Below are 20,235 nucleotides of genomic sequence, written 5' to 3'. Positions count from 1 at the left end.
CAGGATAAGAGGGAGAGTCAGAGAGAATACATATGATTTGATTATAATATCCTTTAGTATATTCTTTTTTGTTGTTAATTTATTTTATTTTATTCATTTTATTTTTGGCTATGTTGGGTCTTTGTTGCTGTGCGCAGGCTTTCTCTAGTTGCAGCAAGCGGGGGCTACTCTTCATTGTGGTGTGTGGGCTTCTCATTGCTGTTGCGTCTCTTGTTGCGGAGCACAGGCTCTGGGCACGGGGGCTTCAGTAGTTGTGGCACGCGGTCTCAGTAGTTGTGGCTTGTGGGCTCTAGAGCACAGGCTCTGTAGTTGTGGCACACGGGCTTAGTTGCTCCGCAGCATGTGGGATCTTCCCAGACCACGGCTTGAACCCATGACCCCTGCATTGGCAGGCGGATTCTTAACCACTGTGCTACCAGGGAGGTCCCTAGGACATTCTTCATTCACAAATGCCTGGTTCCTTGAATTGATAACCAGGTGAGGATTTGTAACTCACTACTTTGTTGGTTAGATTAAATAACCAGATTTACTGGAACTGAAAAGTTTTTGTTTATTTTTTATTTTACTCATTTCTTATTGAGGTATAACTGACATACAGTATTATATTAGTTTCAGGTGTATCCCTTTTTTTGGATAAACTTTCTTTACTTGGCTTTCAGGACTCCACATTTTCTTAGTTTTCCTCCTACAGTACTAGTTATAATTTCTTATGCTATCCCCAGCTTGTTAATATTGGAGGGCTCTCGGACTCAGTATTCAGTTCTTTTTGCTTTCCCTACCTCCATTCACTCCCTGGGTGACCTCATCCAGTCCTTTGGTTCTAAACACTACCTCTGTGCTGAGAATTCCTAAATTTCTGTCTCCAGCTGCCTAATTGACAGTGGATGTCTAATACACATGTCCAGAACTGAACTGATGGGCCTTTCTCTCCCCCTCTGCCGAGCCTGCTGTGCCCACAGCCATCCTTGGCTCAGCTAGTGACCGTTCCCATCCTTACAGTTGCTCCTCGACCCCTCTCACACCCAGGGCACAATCCACCAGCATGTACTATTGACCCACCTCCAAAGTATATTCAAAATATGCCCACTTTTTTCCCTCATCTACCACCCTGGCCAGGATCCTTTTAAAATACATGGGAAGATGCTTCCCTCTGAATCTCAGTTACTGATAATCCTTATATGATCTCCAGGACGCTACTAGGTCATCCTTCTCCCCATTACCTCTCCCACCTCATCTCCTACTCTTCATGCATCGTCGCGTTCTGCTGTGGCAGCACTTCACACCAGGGATGTACATGCATTGTCATGTTTGTTCTGGCTTCTTCTTCCTGGAACACTCTGTCCCCAGCAATCTCTGACTAAACCCTTCACCTGTTTCCAGTCTTAACTCAAATGTCATCTCTTCAATGAATCCCATCCTGACTACCCTTTATATACTGCAGCCTGCTGCACACACCCCCATAGCATTTTCAGTTCTTGTTTAACTTTTTTCCATAGAGTTTATCTTCTAACATATGAGGGCAGGAGTCTTTGTCAGCTGCACTCACAGATCTACTCTAAGCAGTTAGAAGAGCTCCTGGCCATTTGGGGCTCAGTGGGTATGTGTTAGGTGATGATGTGCCGAGAACTGTGCTAAATCCTGCAGATACAGTGTAGAGTAAGACAGCCTACTTCCTTGAATGGCAATGCATATAAACAGGCTGTTACAAGGCCCTTGAAGCAGCTCAGTTAGAATAACCCTAGAATACCATGAGAGATATCGGGGAAGGCATACCCCAAAAGTGTGTTCTCAGCCAAAATCCAAAGGACAAGTAAAAAGTGGGAAGAAAACGTTTTAAGTAGAGAGCGTGACGTATTTAGAGATACAACGCAGGGCAGCTTGAGTACTGAGTTACGCTAGAGTCTCTTAGGTCAAGTGGCAAAGGATCTGTGTATCAGGGCAGCAGCTAGTTTGAAGGGGAGCAAGCCTAGACTAGGAAACAAGTTCACAGTTAGGGGTGGAAGGAGGGGGTGGGCAGAATTAAGGCAGAGACATTGGAGATGAAAGGATGTTGATTTTTCTAGAGCCCTTTTGATGGAACCTCGGGGAGGGAAGAAGTTGCCTGCAGCCTGGCGTGGGGTGATGTGTGGGGGAAGTGCCATTGTTTAAGATGAGAATGTAGGAGTAAGAGCTGGGTTCAGTTAGGGACATAAGAAAAGTTCACTGGAAACTCCAAGTGGGTAACTGGATGTGGATATATGGATCTGGAGCCCAAAGTCAGCAAGATCTAGGTTGGACGTAGAGATTTGGGAATCATTACTAAAATGTAGTCATGAAATCCATAGAAGTGAGTGGTATCACCCACTAAGATAAGTTCAGACTCTCCTAGCTATAAAAGAAACTTTCACTATCAGTAAATTAGGAAATCCAGCAACTATATAGATTAAAATTAGCCTAAATTGGTAACCTGTATAAACTATTTTGTCACATTGTGAGGTTCTAAATCAATAGCCAATAGGCAATCTTTGTTGATCATTTTCAAGGTTTTATATAGCTTTTCCTTATAAAGAGATGGAAGGGATAGTATAGCAGATGATAATGAAGGTCGCCTGTGACCTGATGTCTTCTGACATAGTTTGCAATGTGAAATAGTAATCACGGGCCAAAGTTGGCAAGTCATAGTAAGTACCTATCTTATTTTACAATCAATTCTAGCCTTCAAATTAATGATCCAGTTATAAATTGCTCCAGTAACAACAGAGGTTGATGATTAAATTAGGCTCTATGTTCTCACCATCTTCTCTCCCTACCCAACCAAGTGTTTCCTTACCCTGTTGTATTGATACTCTGTGGTGCCTTAGGGCTAAAGTTAGTCTTCTGCTAAAGAAGGGAACATATACAAAGGAAACATTTGTTTTGACTTAGGAGCTTTAAACCTGTTTAGTTTATCTGTTTTTCTTCAGTGGATTATGCCCCTAAAAGAAAAGTTAATTGATGGCCATGTGTCATTCATTGAACAAGCATCTTTTGAGCACCTGCTCAGAGCCTCATTCACGAATCTGTGCACATTTAGGTTTCTCAGCATGTAAGCACTTACAGAATGACAAATTAACAGTTAGACTCTCCCACCATTCTGAACAAAGATTGGTCAGTCTGGTTTTTTCCCCTTATTCTGGTCTGATATTGTCTATGAATCTGGATGGATAAAGATAAGTTGTGAGATAGTGGAGGAATCATCCATCCTGGGCCTCAGTTTCCTCTGCTATAATGTAGTCTGTTAGGTCTCCTCCCACCCTAGATTTCTATGACTTTCCTCTTTCTCTACTTACTGGAAAGTTCTGAGTCATTCCAGTAAAACCAATTTATTATATAAGCTAGGTAATTTAAAGTATGTGTAAAGTTGAAGGCCTTTAGGCTTATTTCCTTGTATTAATGAAATGAATCTTAGGATGAGTAATTTTTAAATTTTATCTTCAATTCTAGGCTATACCCCAGCTTTGGCCTGTGCTCCCAACAAGGACGTGGCTGATTGCCTCGCTCTCATTTTGGCCACCATGATGCCTGTCTCATCAAGTAGCCCTTTATCATCTCTGACATTCAATGCCATTAACCGTTATACAAACACCTCAAAAACAGTGAGCTTCGAAGCCTTGCCCATCATGAGGAATGAACCCAGCTCCTACTGCAGCTTCAACAACATCAGCGGGGAGCAGGAGTACTTATACACTGATGTGGACGAGCTCAATGACTCCGATTCCGAGACCTACTGACGGGCTGAGCCAGAGGTCCAAGGGGGTAGTTCTGGCACTGATGCTTCAAACTGTGCTTTTCAGGAAAAAGGCACTTCTTATTCACGTACAAATTCAACCTAAGAGGAGAGATGACAGAGTGGGCGAATAGAAGAAATGTGGTAACATTAGGAAGAAGAGTTTAAAAGGCAAGTTTTGCAAAAGGAACTTCTAGAATCTTGAAATAGACTTGACCAGAGGAAAACACTTTGATGGCACATTGCTTTGTGGAATTATGTAACTTGGTTTCGCAGTGCCAGGAATTATTTGGGACACTGTGTACCCTAATCTGCTCACACAAGCAACACTATCGTGAAAGAAGAGATAAGGACACTAGATTTCAGTTTTATCAGTAAAACTACAACTAAATTTAAGGGCAATAAAAGTTTGGTACAGTAGGCATGATGTGCACAGCAAATTGCCAAAGGACCAAATAACTCAAAGGGTTTTAATAGAAGGCCACTTTGCGGAAGCTGGAGCGGGTGAAATGAGACATTGTCTAAACCAAACTTTAATATTTCTGAAAATGAAGCTGAGATTTGGTTTTAAATGTTGATTTTTTTTTTAAAGAAAACATCTGAAAGCCTTCTAATACTGTATTAAACCATGAGAGAAAGCAGATGTATTTTTACATTTTTTTTTTCTTTTACATAAAAATTTTAAAATTCCAACTTTTATAATATTAGAATTGAAAACCAGCTGATTGGGTGCAGTCAGGGTGAAAATATTTGTGATGTAGACATGAGGTAGATTGGGGTTGGGCTATTGTTGCCCAGTTTTGAATGGTTTAGGTTTAAAATTGAACTATTTTTGTTTGAAAATGTAAAGCATTTCCTAGAAGAAGGAAATTTCATGAAATCAGAAAGTAGATGATTTTCACCCTATTGCAGCCAAGTGGTCCTGGGGAGTGGAGTTTTCAACCTCACTACTTTGGATGGTACACCTTCATCGCCTGTGTCACCCTTGTGCCTCCACAGTGGATTGGGGGATTTTCGTTGTCATTGTTTAGTGAAGAATCAAAAAGAGAAACTCCCTTGTTATTCATAAGTTAACACCATCAGGTTTCTCTTGGAAGGCATTTCTATATTGGGCAAGGTTTAAAATACTAAAGCCTTTAGGTCTTATTGACATTTAAAGTAGGGTGTTTATAACATGCTACTGTTTAGGGAAGGAAGCAATTGCCTGCCGAATTGGAAGACTGCCTTTTAAATAACAAAAAGAGTGGGGAAAGGCTGATGTTTAGGCTTTTAAATAACAATTTATATGGGTCTGCTTTTACTGTAACTGTCACTTTCCCAGTGAAAATGATTTCACGTATGTAGGGGGTCTTCCAGGTCTGGGTAGAGTTCCATAAATTTTCACAAAACGATACCCAATTTCATTTTATTCTTTTTGTATTGTGAAACTGGAAACTTTATGACATTGTAAATTATCAGCTGGTTTTTCTGAATATAAAGTGTGAAAACACAGAACAGTATTTTGATCTATTTGATAATTTTGTGGGTTTTTGAAGAATTAATAAGCATGTAAATAGAAATAGTGACTGCTTGAATACTGTATTTACTTGCACTCTTTCAGTACATCAAGATTCCTGTATATTTTAGAGTATAATAAAACACAGATGTGAGTTGTATTTAATAATGTATTTGTATCTGTGCATATTACCTAAAAATCTATAAAGTTTCTAGGGCATTGACTACTAGATTTTAAGCATTTTTTTTCTAAAATATTTACAGAAATTATAAATGTAATCATCCATCTTTTCTTTATAATATAAAGAAGTCATAATTGACCCTTCCTAATTATTAGTGGTAGGAAGGTGAATATGCATTTTAAAGACAGCAGACTACATTTTCTATTGTACCTTTTGAAAAAAAAGAAAAAACTCAAGAGGATTCTAAAAGTATACATATGTGTGCTTTCTCTTTCCTTTTAGGAATTCTCTTCTGAATTCCCTGAGGGAATTTTCTAGAATCTCAGAATTGAAAGAGACCTGAGGTTCATCCAGTCTAACCTCTTAACAAATAACAGGAGTCCCTTCTACAAGGGTGATCTTTCCACCTTGAATACTTCCAGTGACTCTACCTCACCAAGCAGTCCATTCAGTTGTTGAGCAGCTCTGTTAGAAAGGTCTTCCTTAGGTGGAGCTGAAGCCTCCTTCCCTCCTGGGAACTTCTGTCCTTGGGCCCTGGTCTTGTCCTCCAAGAGAAGGCTGAGATCCTCGGCAGGATGACTTAACGCCCTCTGTCGTGTCTTCTCTTTTGCAGGCTATTTGACTTGTCTGCTGAAGTGATTTCCAGAAAGACTCATTAGATACACTGTTAGATTTACCGCCTCTAATGAAACGCAAGGTATAGCTATAAAGTAACAAGTTGTTTTTAATTTATCCTCACACATACCAGAATTTAGATCTTGCATCATTTTATGTAAATGATGCCATGACTGGAAATACTGGTGAGGTGGGTCTTCCAAATCACTTGCCCACTAGGAAAGCTATTCTATTGCTCTGTGATCCCATTTTGTGACAGTCTATCCCCCAGCTTGATCAACCACTTCCTTTGGTCGGCACCTGATGAGGGGAAATCCCAAAGTACTGTCCTGAACAGTATTTTAATGGCACTAGTATTGTTGGGGGAAGCACGTGGACTGCTTGAATGAAGGGACACGGCGCCAGTGAGTTCCTTTATAGTTACACCTTGTATGTCAGAGGCATTCAGGCCCTGCTCTGTAGTGGTTTTCATACCTGCACAGAATAGAAAAGCCTGTTTGCTTTTTTAACTTCTGCATGAAAGATGACATCTGAAGTATCTGCTATGTATTATAATACCAGCTTCTGTTGTAGAACTACTTTTAGGGCAGTGGTGGTAATAGCAAATGATCTCCTTTAATAAGACACACAACTCAAAACAGTGCCATTTAGTTCAGGATATCTCTAAGTGTAGCTGTCGATTTGGGGTTTAATTTGGCTTATATTGGACCTTTTAAATGAAATAAAGTTTTTTAATGCAATAAATCAAGTGTCTTTCATGTGCAAACTTCTTTTCCCTTAAAATATCTGATTAGTGTTCAGTTGTAACTGGTTTTTTTACCTTTCTTTAGAAACTTATTGAATTTTCAATAAAGCTGTTTTACAATTTAGATGAACCTTTCTAAATGGGCTTTTCAAATACAGTTATTCAACAAATACTTACTCCTTGCCTGCTGTATACTTGGGGATGGGAATGGGCAGAAAGTGAGCCTAGAAATTGGGATCTTGTCCTCTCGGAGCTCACAATTTCATCATGGAAAGGTACGTACCTAAAAGTGGAAAGTGTGAAAGTGTAACTGAGGTAGAGAGGAACTGCTAACTGTGGAAGGTCAGTGAACAAGTTCACTCTGGGAAGGGTGATCAGAACAGGCTTCTTGGAAGAGGTGTCGTTTAGGCTGGACATTGAGGAACAAATATGATTTGAGCAGGTGGAGAAGGGGCAAATGATACCTTGGATGAAAAGAACAAAATCAGCAGTTCTTAAAAATGGTTGGTGGAGGGGAGGTGGATGGAATAGATATCAGCACTTAGCATTCCCGAGCTAAAAAAGAGCTTATTATAAACAGGTACAGAGATTAGCTAGAAGTAAGAACAAGGAGATATAAATAGGTGATTGGAGGAGCAGGTCAAGAAGACATTATTAACTTTTCCACATCATCTTATGCTGATGATAACAACAGAAGGTGCATTTATGGTGTTTGTCATGTACCAGGCAAGGTTGTAAGTACTTGAAATCCATATCTTAATCCACACAACTGTCCTATGAGGTGGGTGCTATTAATAGCACCGTTTAACAGGTGAGGAATAAGGCAAAGAGGTGGAGTGACTTTTGCCCAAGCTTGTTTGGCCAGTAGTTCATGAAGCCTGGATTCACATCCAGGGAGTCATTTCCACCACTGCTGCTCAGTCACCTGATGACCTCTAATATGCTTTCCGGTCCTTGTTGAAATCGGCAATTTTGAAGTTGGACCATATGCGTGACTACTAAATTATGTAAGTTCCTTTCGGTTTTATTATCCTAGGTCACTAGTTTTAAAAGAAACAGAAATGTACCACAGATGTTTATTGAACACCTGCTGTGTCCCAAGAACTGTGCTAGGCTCTGGGCATAGAGCAGTGCAGGAAGAGCTAACGGAACGTGTCCTCGTGATGGAGCCTAAGAGAATGACATCTGCTTACATTTCTGTTGCTGTTGCTGCCTCACATCTCGTCAAGCTAAAATACTCATCCTCACTTATGCCTTTGCAGGTTGGCTGACGGGCTCAGCAGGGTGACGCCTCAATCTGGAGTCTGGCTGGGCTGACTGCTCACCGTGAGTTGGGCTTAATCTGCTCCATCTGTGTTCTCTGTGAACGAAGCGCAAGAAGGCAAGCCTGACCCACACGGTTCATGCCTCTGCACGCATCACTGCAGCTAATACTCCACTGGCCAAGCCCAACCTCAGTGAGATCGGGCAGTTGGCTGTGCTTGTTGGGGAAGGATGATTTGAGTTCAGTTCACAATTCATTTAGCCCTGAAATGATGGGCCAGTCCAGCGTGTCATTGTTCTCAGTTTATCCACGGGCATGCTTAGCGGTCTTTGCTCTGCCTGCTCCTTCCCTTCTTGTGCTTCCTTCTGGTGTAGGGGATTCAGATGTAAAACTGGGTAGCAAAAATGAATTTGGAACTGGAAAGCTCTTCCCTGGCAGTGTCGAACTGATTGGGTAGGTGTTTGATTTCAGTGTAGCACCATTCCCCTCTTTCGTGTCTGACTGTGACCATCCCTTCCAAATCAGAGCCTAATCTGATGGAAGACAGTGAAAGTACACGGGTGTAGAACACTCTCCACTGTCTAGGTCATTTCCGCACCTCACCGTCCCCAGCACTCATGTGAGTCTCCATTTCTCTGCCTTCCTCTTTCTGTGTTATTTCTCATTTTCTTTTTTTTTTTTTTTTGCGGTACGCAGGCCTCTCACTGCCGTGGCCTCTCCCGTTGCGGAGCACAGGCTCCGGACACGCAGGCCCAGCAGCCATGGCTCACGGCCCCAGCCGCTCTGCGGCATGTGGGATCCTCCCAGACCGGGGCACAAACCCGTGTCCCCTCAATCAGCAGGCGGACTCAACCACTGCGCCACCAGGGAAGCCCTATTTCTCATTTTCTTGAGGGTGGTTTACTCCTCTTGCCTTCATGTTTCTTATCTGTCTTCTTTCTTGATTAGGACTGAAATGCAGGCTTAATTTGAAAAGCCAGTGATTTTTTTTTTTTTTTTTTTGCAGTACGCGCGGGCCTCTCACTGCTGTGGCCTCTCCCGCTGCGGAGCACAGGCTCCGGACGCGCAGGCCCAGCGGCCATGGCTCATGGGCCCAGCTGCTCCGCGGCACGTGGGATCCTCCCGGACCGGGGCACGAACCCGTGTCCCCTGCATCGGCAGGCGGACTCTCAACCACTGCGCCACCAGGGAAGCCCAAAGCCAGTGATTTGATCTTAAAATATTTCTTCCTCTTCGCCCTTCTCTAAACTTAAAATTTGCAGTTTTGCTTTTAAGTCCTTCAGCAAACATTTTTTGAGTACACACTCTGCAGCAGGCACTGTCTTAAGTCCTGGAGCTACACCAGGAATGAAGTCCCTGCCCTCAGGAAGCTTACATTTTAGTCGGGGAGAAAGTCAAGAAAGATGTCAATGGTGATTATTCTGCAGAGAAAGATTTGTGAGATTTAGTATTTGGGGGAGATCCTTGATTTTAAAAATGCCTTGGGCTTCCCTGGTGGCGCAGTGGTTGAGAATCTGCCTGCCAATGCAGGGGACATGGGGTTGAGCCCTGGTCTGGGAAGATCCCACATGCTGTGGAGCAACTAGGCCCGTGAGCCACAATTACTGAGCCTGCGCGTCTGGAGCCTATGCTCTGCAACAAGAGAGGCCGCGATAGTGAGAGGCCCGCGCACCGCAATGAAGAGTGGCCTTGCTTGCCACAGCTAGAGAAAGCCCTCACACAGAAACGAAGACCCAACACAGCCATAAATAAATTTTTAAGTTATTTTTAAAAATCTTTAAAAAAATAATAAAAATAAAAACAAAATAAAAAATGCCTTGCCCATTTATGCACTAGGGGATTACACAATTTTTTTTAACATGGGATAACCCTTTTTAAAATAATATATATATATATGTATTTATTTATTTTGGTTGCATTTGGTTGCACTGGGTCTTAGTTGCAGCAGGTGGGCTCCTTAGTTGGGGCACATGGGCTCCTTAGTTGCGGCAGGCGAGCTTCTTGGTTGTGGCATTCAAACTCTTAATTGTGGCATGCACATGGGATCTAGTTCCCTGACCAGGGATCGAACCCTGGCCCCCTGCATTGGGAGTGCAGAGCCTTAATCACTGCACCACCAGGGAAGTCCCTACACGAACAATTTCTGATGTGAGACACCATAAGGTTTTGCTGAGAAAGTGGAAGAACGCTGAAGCAACAAACTAATAAAAGCAGGAAAAGGATAGAGAAAGATGGTGAGCTAATCCCCAAAAGCAAACCTGAGGTTAAACTAACCCAAAGCATGTCATAGGTTAACCCAGGCATCAATTGTCATTTAAATAGAGGGGATCTGGGTTGACTGAAAGTGTTTCTCAGAAGTCTGCTAGCTCTGCCATCCCTAGTCCGTGACATGTAACTTGCTTAAACCTTCAGTTAGAAATGAACATGGTACAATGCTTGGGGTTAGGTTACCACTAAGCTCTAAAACAGGCTTTTCGGTAATGTTGGCCACCCCCCAAAAATGGGAAGTTGGTTCATTTCTGTTACCCCTGGTACCCAAAGTAACAGCAGGTACTGTTATATTGCCTCAGACCTAGTAGAAACAAAACGCATTTTTTGTGTTGACAGTAAATTTTTCACTTAACATCTTACTTCTTGTGTAACCTGGTTTGAACTCTTATCATGCCTGCCACAAAGATGGTAGGACCCAGTATACTGAGTGGAAAGTTTCTCATGGTTCTGATACTCATGGTAAGAAATGGCAAAGTCAAAGAGAATGTGAATGAAAAGAATTTAAGGTAAAGGGGCTTCTTGAGAAGAGCTTTGTCTCTCCTCACATCTAGGTGGCCATAAGTGTGTAGGGGCATGGGAAGAAAGGCCATTGGTTGCCTGCAGTTAGGTGACTAGTAGAAGAAATAGGACCTAAGACATTGCAAATGGTCCAAAAGCCTTTTCCAAGTGATGTCAGTGAAAATGGCAGAGCAAGGACCACTGAGTCTTGATAAGATCATTGACCTTTGTGGCATTTCCATTTGCTCAAATTGCATTCCTCATTCCAGCTCTGCAGGAGCCTTAACAACTAAGCCCACATTCTTGGTGCAGACAAGCAGCCACCAAAAGAAGCAAAACAAAACTAGAGCTCTTTCAAAGCCTCATTCCCAAGAATTGTCATTATTTTGCCTGTCTGATGGTTCCCTGGAAGATCCCACTTAACACACTGTAGTTGAGCTAACTCAAAGTTGACCCAGTATGAAAGTTATTCTCCCTGGAGAGGTATTTGTTGAAAACAATTACAGGAAAGAGTTTTGGTTTTTTTTTTTTTTAATTGAAATGTAGTTGATTTACAATGTCATGTTAGTTTCAGGTATATGGCAAGGCGATCAGATATCAGATTCTTTTCCCTTATAAGTTATTACAAAATACTGAGTATAGTTCCCTGTGCTATATAGTAGGTCCTCGTTGGTTATCTATTTTATATATAGTAATGCACATATGTTAATCCCAAACTCCTAATTTATCCTTCCCCTCCCCTTTCCCCTTTGGTAACCATAAATTTGTTTTCTGTGTCTGTGTCTATTTCTGTTTTGTAGATAAGTTCACTTGTGTTATATTTTAGATTCCACATATAAGCAATATCATGATATTTGTCTTTCTCTGTCTGGCTTACTTCACTTACTGTGATAATCTCTAGGTCCATGCATTGCTGCAAATAGCATTATTTCATTCTTTTTTATGGCTGAGTAATATTCCTGTGTCTGTGTGTGTGTGTGTGTGTGTGTGTGTGTGTGTGTACCATATCTTCTTTATTCATTTATCTGTTGATGGACATTTACATTGCTTCCATGTCTTGGCTATTGTGAATAGTGCTGCTATGAACATTGGGGTGTATGTATCTTTTCAAATTATGGTTTTCTATGGATATATACCCAGGAGTGGGATTGCAGGATCATGTGGTAGCTCTGTTTTTAGTTTTTTAAGGAACCTCCATACTGTTCTCCATAGTGGCTGCACCAATTTACATTCCCACCAACACTGCAGGAGGGTTCCTTTTCCTCCACACCCTCTCCAGCATTTATTGTTTGTAGACTTTTTAATGATGGCCACTCTGTGTGTGAGTTTTGATTTGCATTTCTCTAATAATTAGCGATGTTGAATATCTTTTCATGTGCCTGTTGGCCATCTGTATGTCCTCTTTAGAGAAATGTCTGTTTAGATCTTCTGCGCATTTTTTTTTTTTTTTTTTTTTTTGGCGGCACGCGGGCCCCTCACTGTTGTGGCCTCTCCCGTTGCAGAGCACAGGCTCCGGACGCGCAGGCTCAGCGGCCATGGCTCACGGGCCCAGCCGCTCCGCGGCATGTGGGATCTTTCCGGACCGGGGCACGAACCCGTGTCCCCTGCATTGGCAGGCGGACTCTCAACCACTGCGCCACCAGGGAAGCCCTTTAATCCATTTTGAGTTTATTTTTGTGTATGGTGTTAGAGAATGTTCTAATTCCATTCTTTTACATGTAGCTCTCCAGTTTTCCCAGCACCAGGCAAGAGTTTTAATGTTTCAGTTGCCTTAGGAGGTGGATAAGAGCTGAGGCAAGCAACAGACAACCAAAAAGCTTAAAAGGAAAAGCCGGGGGAATAGATATCCATAAGACATGGTTCTAGGAATTCTAGAATGCCACACATGAGTTGTGTGCATGCTTGTGGAAGACCTGAGGCTACCCGAAATTCTTGCTTGTGCCTAATTTTGAGGCTCTGCACAAACAGGAAGTGAAAGCCAATTTTCAACTGCCAGGCTGTGTTCTAAAGATGTGCCCTGGGCTTCCCTGGTGGCGCAGTGGTTGAGAGTCCTCCTGCCGATGCAGGGGACACGGGTTCGTGCCCCGGTCCGGGAGGATCCCAAATGCCGCGGAGCAGCTGGGCCCGTGAACCATGGCCGCTGAGCCTGTGCGTCTGGAGCCTGTGCTCCACAACGGGAGAGGCCACAGCAGTGAGAGGCCCGCATACCGCAAAAAAAAAAAAATTAAAAATTAAAAAAAAATAAAGATGTGCCCTTACGTACACAGTCCCTTGGCAAAGACCAGGGAATTCTTTTGGTCCCAGATGTTTAAGGAAATCTCTGTCCAATTGTTAGCTGACAGCTAAGCTAAATGAGTAGAGACTTCATTGGCCACACATGGCAAAAGATACAGACTTTACAGAACATGTTCAGAAAAGTCACTGAACCACTATAACAAGCAGCAATAACAACAAACCCTGGGGAGGGAGATGAGTCTGATTTCCAGAATTGCCATGTCATATTATTTTAAAAGTCCAGTTTTCAACAAAAGATTGAGATATGCAGAGAAACAATCTATGGCCCATACACAGGAAAAACAATAGAATCTATCCTTGAAGAAGCTGAGACATTGGGTTTACTACACAAAGAATGTAAATCGGGCTTCCCTGGTGGCGCAGTGGTTGAGAGTCCGCCTGCCGATGCAGGGGACGCGGGTTTGTGCCCCGGTCTGGGAAGATCCCACATGCCGCGGAGTGGCTGGGCCCGTGAGCCATGGCCGCTGAGCCTGCGCGTCTGGAGCCTGTGCTCTACAACGGGAGAGGCCACAAAAGTGAGAGGCCAGCGTAATGCAAAAAAAAATAAAGAATGTGAATCATTTATTTTTAAAAATTTATTTATTAAATTTATTTTATTCACTTTATTTTTGGCTGCATTGGGTCTTTGTTGCTGTGTGTGGGCTTTCTCTAGTTGTGGCGAGCAGGGGCTACTCTTCGTTGTGGTGCGAGGGCTTCTCATTGCGGTGGCTTCTCGTTGCGGAGCACGGGCTGTAGGCGTGCAGGCTTCAGTAGTAGTGGCTCATGGGCTCTAGAGCGCAGACTCAGTAGTTGTGGCGCACAGGCCTAGTTGCTCCACAGCATGTGGGATCTTCCCGGGCCAGGGATCGAACCCATGTCCCATGCATTGGCAGGCAGATTATTAACCACTGCACCACCAGGGAAGCCCATAAATCATTTATTTTAAACATGTTCAAGGGGCTAACAGAAACCATGTCTAAAGAATTAAGAGAAAGTTTATTTTTAAAAATGCTTCACCAGGGGGCTTCCCTGGTGGCGCAGTGGTTGAGAGTCCACCTGCCGATGCAGGGGACACGGGTTTGTGCCCCGGTCCGGGAAGATCCCACATGCCGTGGAGCGGCTAGGCCCGTGAGCCATGGCCGCTGAGCCTGTGCTCCGCAATGGGAGAGGCCACAACAGTGAGAGGCCCACGTAACGCAAAAAAAACCCACAACACCATAAAATGCTTCACCAAATAGAGAATATCGATAAATATATAGAGATAATATTTTTAAAAGCAAATGGAAATTCTGTATTTGGAAATTATAGTAACTGGAATAGAGGGCCTCAGTGTTAGATTTGAGTAGGCAGAAGAATCAGTGAGCTTGAAGATAGGTCAGTTCCTAGTCTTGAGGAACAGGGGGAAAAATGAAAAGTGATCATAGCCTCAGAGACCTGTGAGATCCCAATAAACACAGCAACATACACACAAGGGAAGTCCCAGAAGGAGAAGAGAAAGAAAAGGAGGCAGAAAGAATATTTGAAGAAATAATGACTGAAAACTTAATTTCAAAAACGTTAATCTACAAACTCTAAAAGCTCAAAGAACTCCACATAGAATATAAACTCAAAGAGATCCAGCCTACACACATTATCATCAAACTATCAAAAGACAAAACAAGACTCCTGAAAGCAGAAAGAGAGAAGCAATTCATCATGTAAAAGAAATCTTACTAATAAGAGTAACAGCTGGTTTCTCATCAGAGTCAAGGGAGTCAGAAGGCAGGGGCATGGCGTTCAAGGCACTGAGAGAAAAATACTGTCAGTCAAGAACTCTATCTCCATGACGGACAAATTAAGATACTCTATTATTGCCTATTTGTTATTAAACAAAAACAGAAATAAAGAGCAACAGTAAATATAACAGCTAAGTAAATTTAAAGACAGTACAAATCTATTTTTTGTAAATCTTTATTTCTCTTACTGATTTAAAAGTCAACTACAGGGCTTCCCTGGTGGCGCAGTGGTTGAGAATCCGCCTGCCGATGCAGGAGACACGGGTTCGTGCCCTGGTCCGGGAAGATCCCACATGCCGCGCAGCAGCTAAGCCCGTGAGCTATGGCCGCTAAGCCTGCGTGTCCGGAGCCTGTGCTCCGCAACGGGAGAGGCCACAACAGTGAGAGGCCCGCATACCGCAAAAAAAAAAAAAAAGTCAACTACATAAAGCTATAATTATAAATCTGTGTTGATGGGCATACAATGTATGAAAATGTAATTTGTGACAATAACAACACAAAGGAACAGGGGGAATGGAGCTAACTCCTGTAGAAAAAGGTTTTGTATAGTACAGGCATACCTTGTTTTATTGGGCTTCACTTTATTGCACTTCACAGATAATGCATTTTTTACAAATTAAAGGTTTGTGGCAACGCTGAACTTTTCCAACAACGTATGCTCGCTTCATATCTGTTACGTTTTGGTAATTGTTGCAATATTTGGAATTTTATTCTTATTACATTTGTCACGGTGATGTGTGATCCGTGATCTGTGATGTGGTGTCACGAACCACACCCATATAAGATGGCGAATTTAGTAAATGTGTGTTTTGACTGCTCCACCAAACAGCCATTTATTTCCTCATCTCTCTCCCTCTCCTCACACCTCCCTCTTCCCTGAGACACAACAATATTGAAATTAGGCCTATCAATAACCCTATAATGGCCTCTAAGTACTTTAAGTGAAGAGTCTCACATCTCTCACTTTAAATCAAAAGCTAGAAATGGTTAAGCTTAGTGAGGAAAGCATGTCAAAAGCCCAGATAGACCAACAGCTAGGCCCAGTGCACCAAACAGCCACATTGTGAATGAATGCAAAGGAAAAGTTTATGAAGGAAATTTAAAGTGCTACTCCAGGGAACACATGAATGATAAGAAAGCAAAACAGCCTTATTGCTGATGTGGAGAATGTCTGAGTGGTCTGGATAGAAGATCAAACCAGCCACCACATTCCCTTAAACCAAAGCCTAATCCAGAGCAAGACCTTAAATCTCTTCAATTCTATGAAGGCTGAGAAAGGTGAGGAAACTGCAGAAGAAAAGTGTGAAGCTTAGCAGAGGTTGGTTCATGAGGTTTAAGGCAAGAAGCCATCTCTGTGACATCAGAGTGCAAGGTGAAGCAGTGAGTGCTGGTGAAGAAGCTACAGCAAGTTATCCAGAAGATCCAGCTAAGATCATTAATGAAGGTAGCAACACTAAACAACAAATTTTCAATGTACATGGACTGCCTTCTGTGGGAAGAAGATACCATCTAGGACTTTCATAGCTAGAGAGGAGAGATCAATGCCTGGCTTCAAAGCTTCAAAGGACAGGCTGACTCTGCTGTCAGGGGCTAGCATTGCAGTTAACAATGCAGCTAACACTGAAGCCAGTACTTGGATTCTGAAAATCCTGGGACCCTTAAGAATTATGCTCTCTACTCTGCCTGTCCTCCATAACAACAAAACCTGGATGACAGCACATCTGTTGATAACATGGCTTACTGAATACAACCTCATGATAAAAGTTTAACAGGTGAGTTGCTGCTTATGGATGAACAAAGAAAGTGGGTTCTTGAGATGGAATCTACTGGTGAACATGCTGTGAAGACAGGTGAAATGACAAAGGTTTAGAATATTACATAAACTTAATTGATAAAGCAGTGGCAGGCTTTGAGAGGATTGACTCCAATTTTGAAAGGTCTACTGTGGGTAAAATGCTATCAAACAGCACTGCATGCTACAGAGAAATCGTTCATGAATGAAGAGCCAATTGATGGGGCAGACTGCATTGTTGTCTTATGTTAAGAAACTGCCAGTCACCCCGGCCTTCAGCACCACCACCCTGATCGGTCAGCAACCATCAGCACTGAGGCGAGACCCTCCACCAACAAAAAGATTACAACTCACTGAAAGCTCAGATGATGGTTAGCATTTTTCAGCAATAAAGTGTTTTTTAATGAGGGCATGTACAGTTTTTCAGAGATAATGCTATTGCACACCTAGTAGACTACAGTATATTGTAAACATAACTCTCATATTCACTGGGAAGCCAAAAAAAATTTGTGTAACTCACTTTGTGATATTTGCTTTACTGCCGTGGTCTGGAACTGAACCTGCAGTATCTTCAAGCTGTATCTGTATCGAAATTTAGCTTTATTAATATGAACTAAATTGCTATAAGTTAACATGTTAGTTGGAATACCCAGGACAAACACTAAGAAGATAACTATAAATTATAAAAGAAATGACAAGAGAATTAAAATGGTACACTAGAAAATATCTAACACAAAAGAAGGCAGTGATGGAGGCCTACAGAAACAAAAAAGAACAGATAAAAAACAAATCACAAAATGGCAGGTGTAAAATCTACATTATCGGTAATACATTGAATGTAAATAGATTAAACTCTAACTATAAGGCAGAGAGTAACAGAATGAATATAAAACATCCAATTATATACTGTCTATAAAACATGTGCTTCAGATTCAAAGACACAAATAAGTTGAAAATCAGAGGATAAAGAGAAATACCATGGCAACAGCATCCAAAAGAGAGCTGTAATGGCTGTACTACTAAATAAATGAGAAAATATTTTGAGATTAATGAAAGCAAAAATATAACATTCTATTTCACTGCAGTGAAAGCAGTGCTTAGAAGGAAATTAAGCTGTAAACACAGTAAAAAGGAAGAAAGGTCTCAAGTCTATAATCTTCAGTTTAAGAAACTAGACAAAAGAAGTGCAGACTAAAATCCAAAGCAGGAAGAAGAAAACAATAGAAACTAGAGCAGAAATAAATGAAGTAGGGATTCAAAAAATATATAGAGAAAAATAAACAAGACAAAGTTCCTTTACAAAAATCAACAAAATTGACAAACTTGTAGCTAGAATGACCAAGAAAAGAAGACGACTGAAAATCAGGAACGAAGAGGGGGGACTTCTACTAACCTCACAGAAATAAAAAATTTATTAGAGTACTATGAATAATTACATACCAACAGATCTGCTAACCCAGATGAAATGCACAAATTCCTAGAGAGATAAACCATCAAAACTGTTTCAGGAAGAAATAGAAAATATGAGTAGGCCTATAACACGTAAAGACATTGAATTTGTAATTAAAAAAAAAAACTCCCCAGAAAGAAAAGCTCAGGACCAGGTGACTTCACTGATGTATTCTACAAAACATTTGAAGAATTAACACCAGTCTTTCACAAACTCTTAAAAAACTGAAGAGGGGGGAAACACTTCCCAACTTGCTCTGTGAAGTATTAACCTCATACCAAAACCAGACAAAGGCATCTCAAGAAAAGAACACTACAGACCCAATATCCTTTATGAATGTAGATGCAAAAATTATCAACAAAATAATATTGAACCAAATCTATCACCATCTAGAAAGTCTTATACATCATGAATATCCCTTATGAATACAGATGCAAAAGTCATCAAAAAAATACTATCAACCCGAATCTATCAATGCTTAAAAAGTATTATATACCATGACCAAGTGGGATTTATCCCAGGAATGCAAGATATTTTCAACATATAAAAATAAGTCAATGTAATACACTGTATAATAAAGGGGGTAAACACTTGATTATCACTATTAATGGAGAAAAAGAATTTGAAACCCTTTCATGATAAAAACACTAAACACTAGGAGTAGAAGGAAACTTCCTCACCTATGAAAAGCCCACAGCTAACATCATACTTAATGATGAACGACTGAAAGCTTTTCCCCTAAGATCAGAAATGAGGCAAGGATGTCCACTCTCACCACATCTACTCAACACTGTACTAGAGGTTCTAGCCAGAACAATTAGGAAGGGGGAAAAAAAGGAATTCATATAAAAAGAAGAAGTTAATCTATTTGTAGATGACATGATCTGGTATATAGAAAATCTTAAAAACTCTACCAGTACATTATTAGTGCTGATAAGTTCAGCAAGGTTGCCGGACACAAGATCAATATAAAAAACCAACTCTAGGGCTTCCCTGGTGGCGCAGTGGTTGAGAATCCACCTGCCGGGGGACGCGGGTTCGTGCCCCGGTCCGGGAAGATCCCACATGCCGCGGAGCGGCTGGGCCCGTGAGCCATGGCCGCTGAGCCTGCATGTCCACCGGAGCCTATGCTCCGCAACGGGAGAGGCCACAACAGTGAGAGGCCCGCATACCGCAAAAAAAAAAAAAAAAAAAAAAACAACTCTATTTTTATACACTTGCAATTAACAACCCAAAAATGAAATTAAGAAAACAATTCCATTTATAATAGCATCCAAAAAATACTTGGGAATAAAAATAAAAGTATAAAAATTTGTACACTAAAAATGACAAAACTAAATAAATGGGAAGACATCCTGTGTTCATGAACTGGAAGATTTAATATTATTAAAATGGCATTCCCCAAATTAATCTCCAGATTTAATACAATACCTATCAAAATTCCACTGAGTTTTTTTGACAGAAATTGACCTAAAAAGTTCATATGGAACTGCAAAGGACCCAAAATAGCCAAAACAATTTTGATAAAGAACAAAGAGGACTCAACGCTTCCCAATTTAAAAACTTACTACAATGCTACTGTCACAAGGACAAGTGTGGTACTTGCTTTAGGACAGACATACAGATCAATGGAACATAATTGAGTCTAGAAATAAACCTGTATATTTATGGTCAATAGATTTCAATAAGGGCACCAAGACAATATAATGGGGAAAGAATAATGTCTTTCAACAAATGGCACTGGGACAGCTAGATGCTCACTTGCAAAAGAAGGAATTTGCACCCTTATCTCACCACAACACATAGAAAAATTAACTTCAGTGGATCGTAGATCTAAGCGTAAGAGCTCAAACAATAAAACTCTTAGAGGAAAACATAGCTGTAAGCCTATGACCTTTAGTTAGGTATGACACCTAAAGCACAAACAACCAAAGAAAAAAGATAAATTTGACTTCCTGTTAAAATTTTCATAGCAAAATTAAAAACTTGTGTGTGCCAAAGAACGGTTTCAAAAAGTGAAAAGACAACCAACAAATGGAGAAAATATTTGCAGATCACTTACCTGATAACGGTCTAATATCCAAAATAGACAAAGAACTCTTACAACGAAATAATAAAAAGACAATCCAA

At 41.3% G+C, this 20,235-nt stretch overlaps 1 protein-coding gene across 8 annotated transcripts in view; it reads left to right on the top strand.

Annotated features, from left to right (window-relative positions):
* Positions 1–6,780, top strand: part of ANKRD28 (ankyrin repeat domain 28) — a 177,374-nt gene extending 170,594 nt beyond the window's left edge. For all 8 annotated transcript variants that reach the window (XM_059065502.2, XM_067033817.1, XM_067033816.1 and 5 more), the window contains one exon: positions 3,463–6,780. In XM_059065502.2, the coding sequence (XP_058921485.1) occupies positions 3,463–3,749 (287 nt within the window). In that variant the 3' untranslated portion in view covers positions 3,750–6,780. The remainder of the gene's footprint in view (positions 1–3,462) is intronic.
* Positions 6,781–20,235: the final 13,455 nt, after the last annotated feature.

The sequence above is a fragment of the Kogia breviceps genome, chromosome 5 (genome assembly GCF_026419965.1).
Source record: "Kogia breviceps isolate mKogBre1 chromosome 5, mKogBre1 haplotype 1, whole genome shotgun sequence".
NCBI classification, from domain to species: Eukaryota; Metazoa; Chordata; class Mammalia; order Artiodactyla; family Physeteridae; genus Kogia; species Kogia breviceps.
Note: the sequence above shows the minus strand (reverse complement) of the source record. Positions and strands in the feature narration are given on the sequence as shown.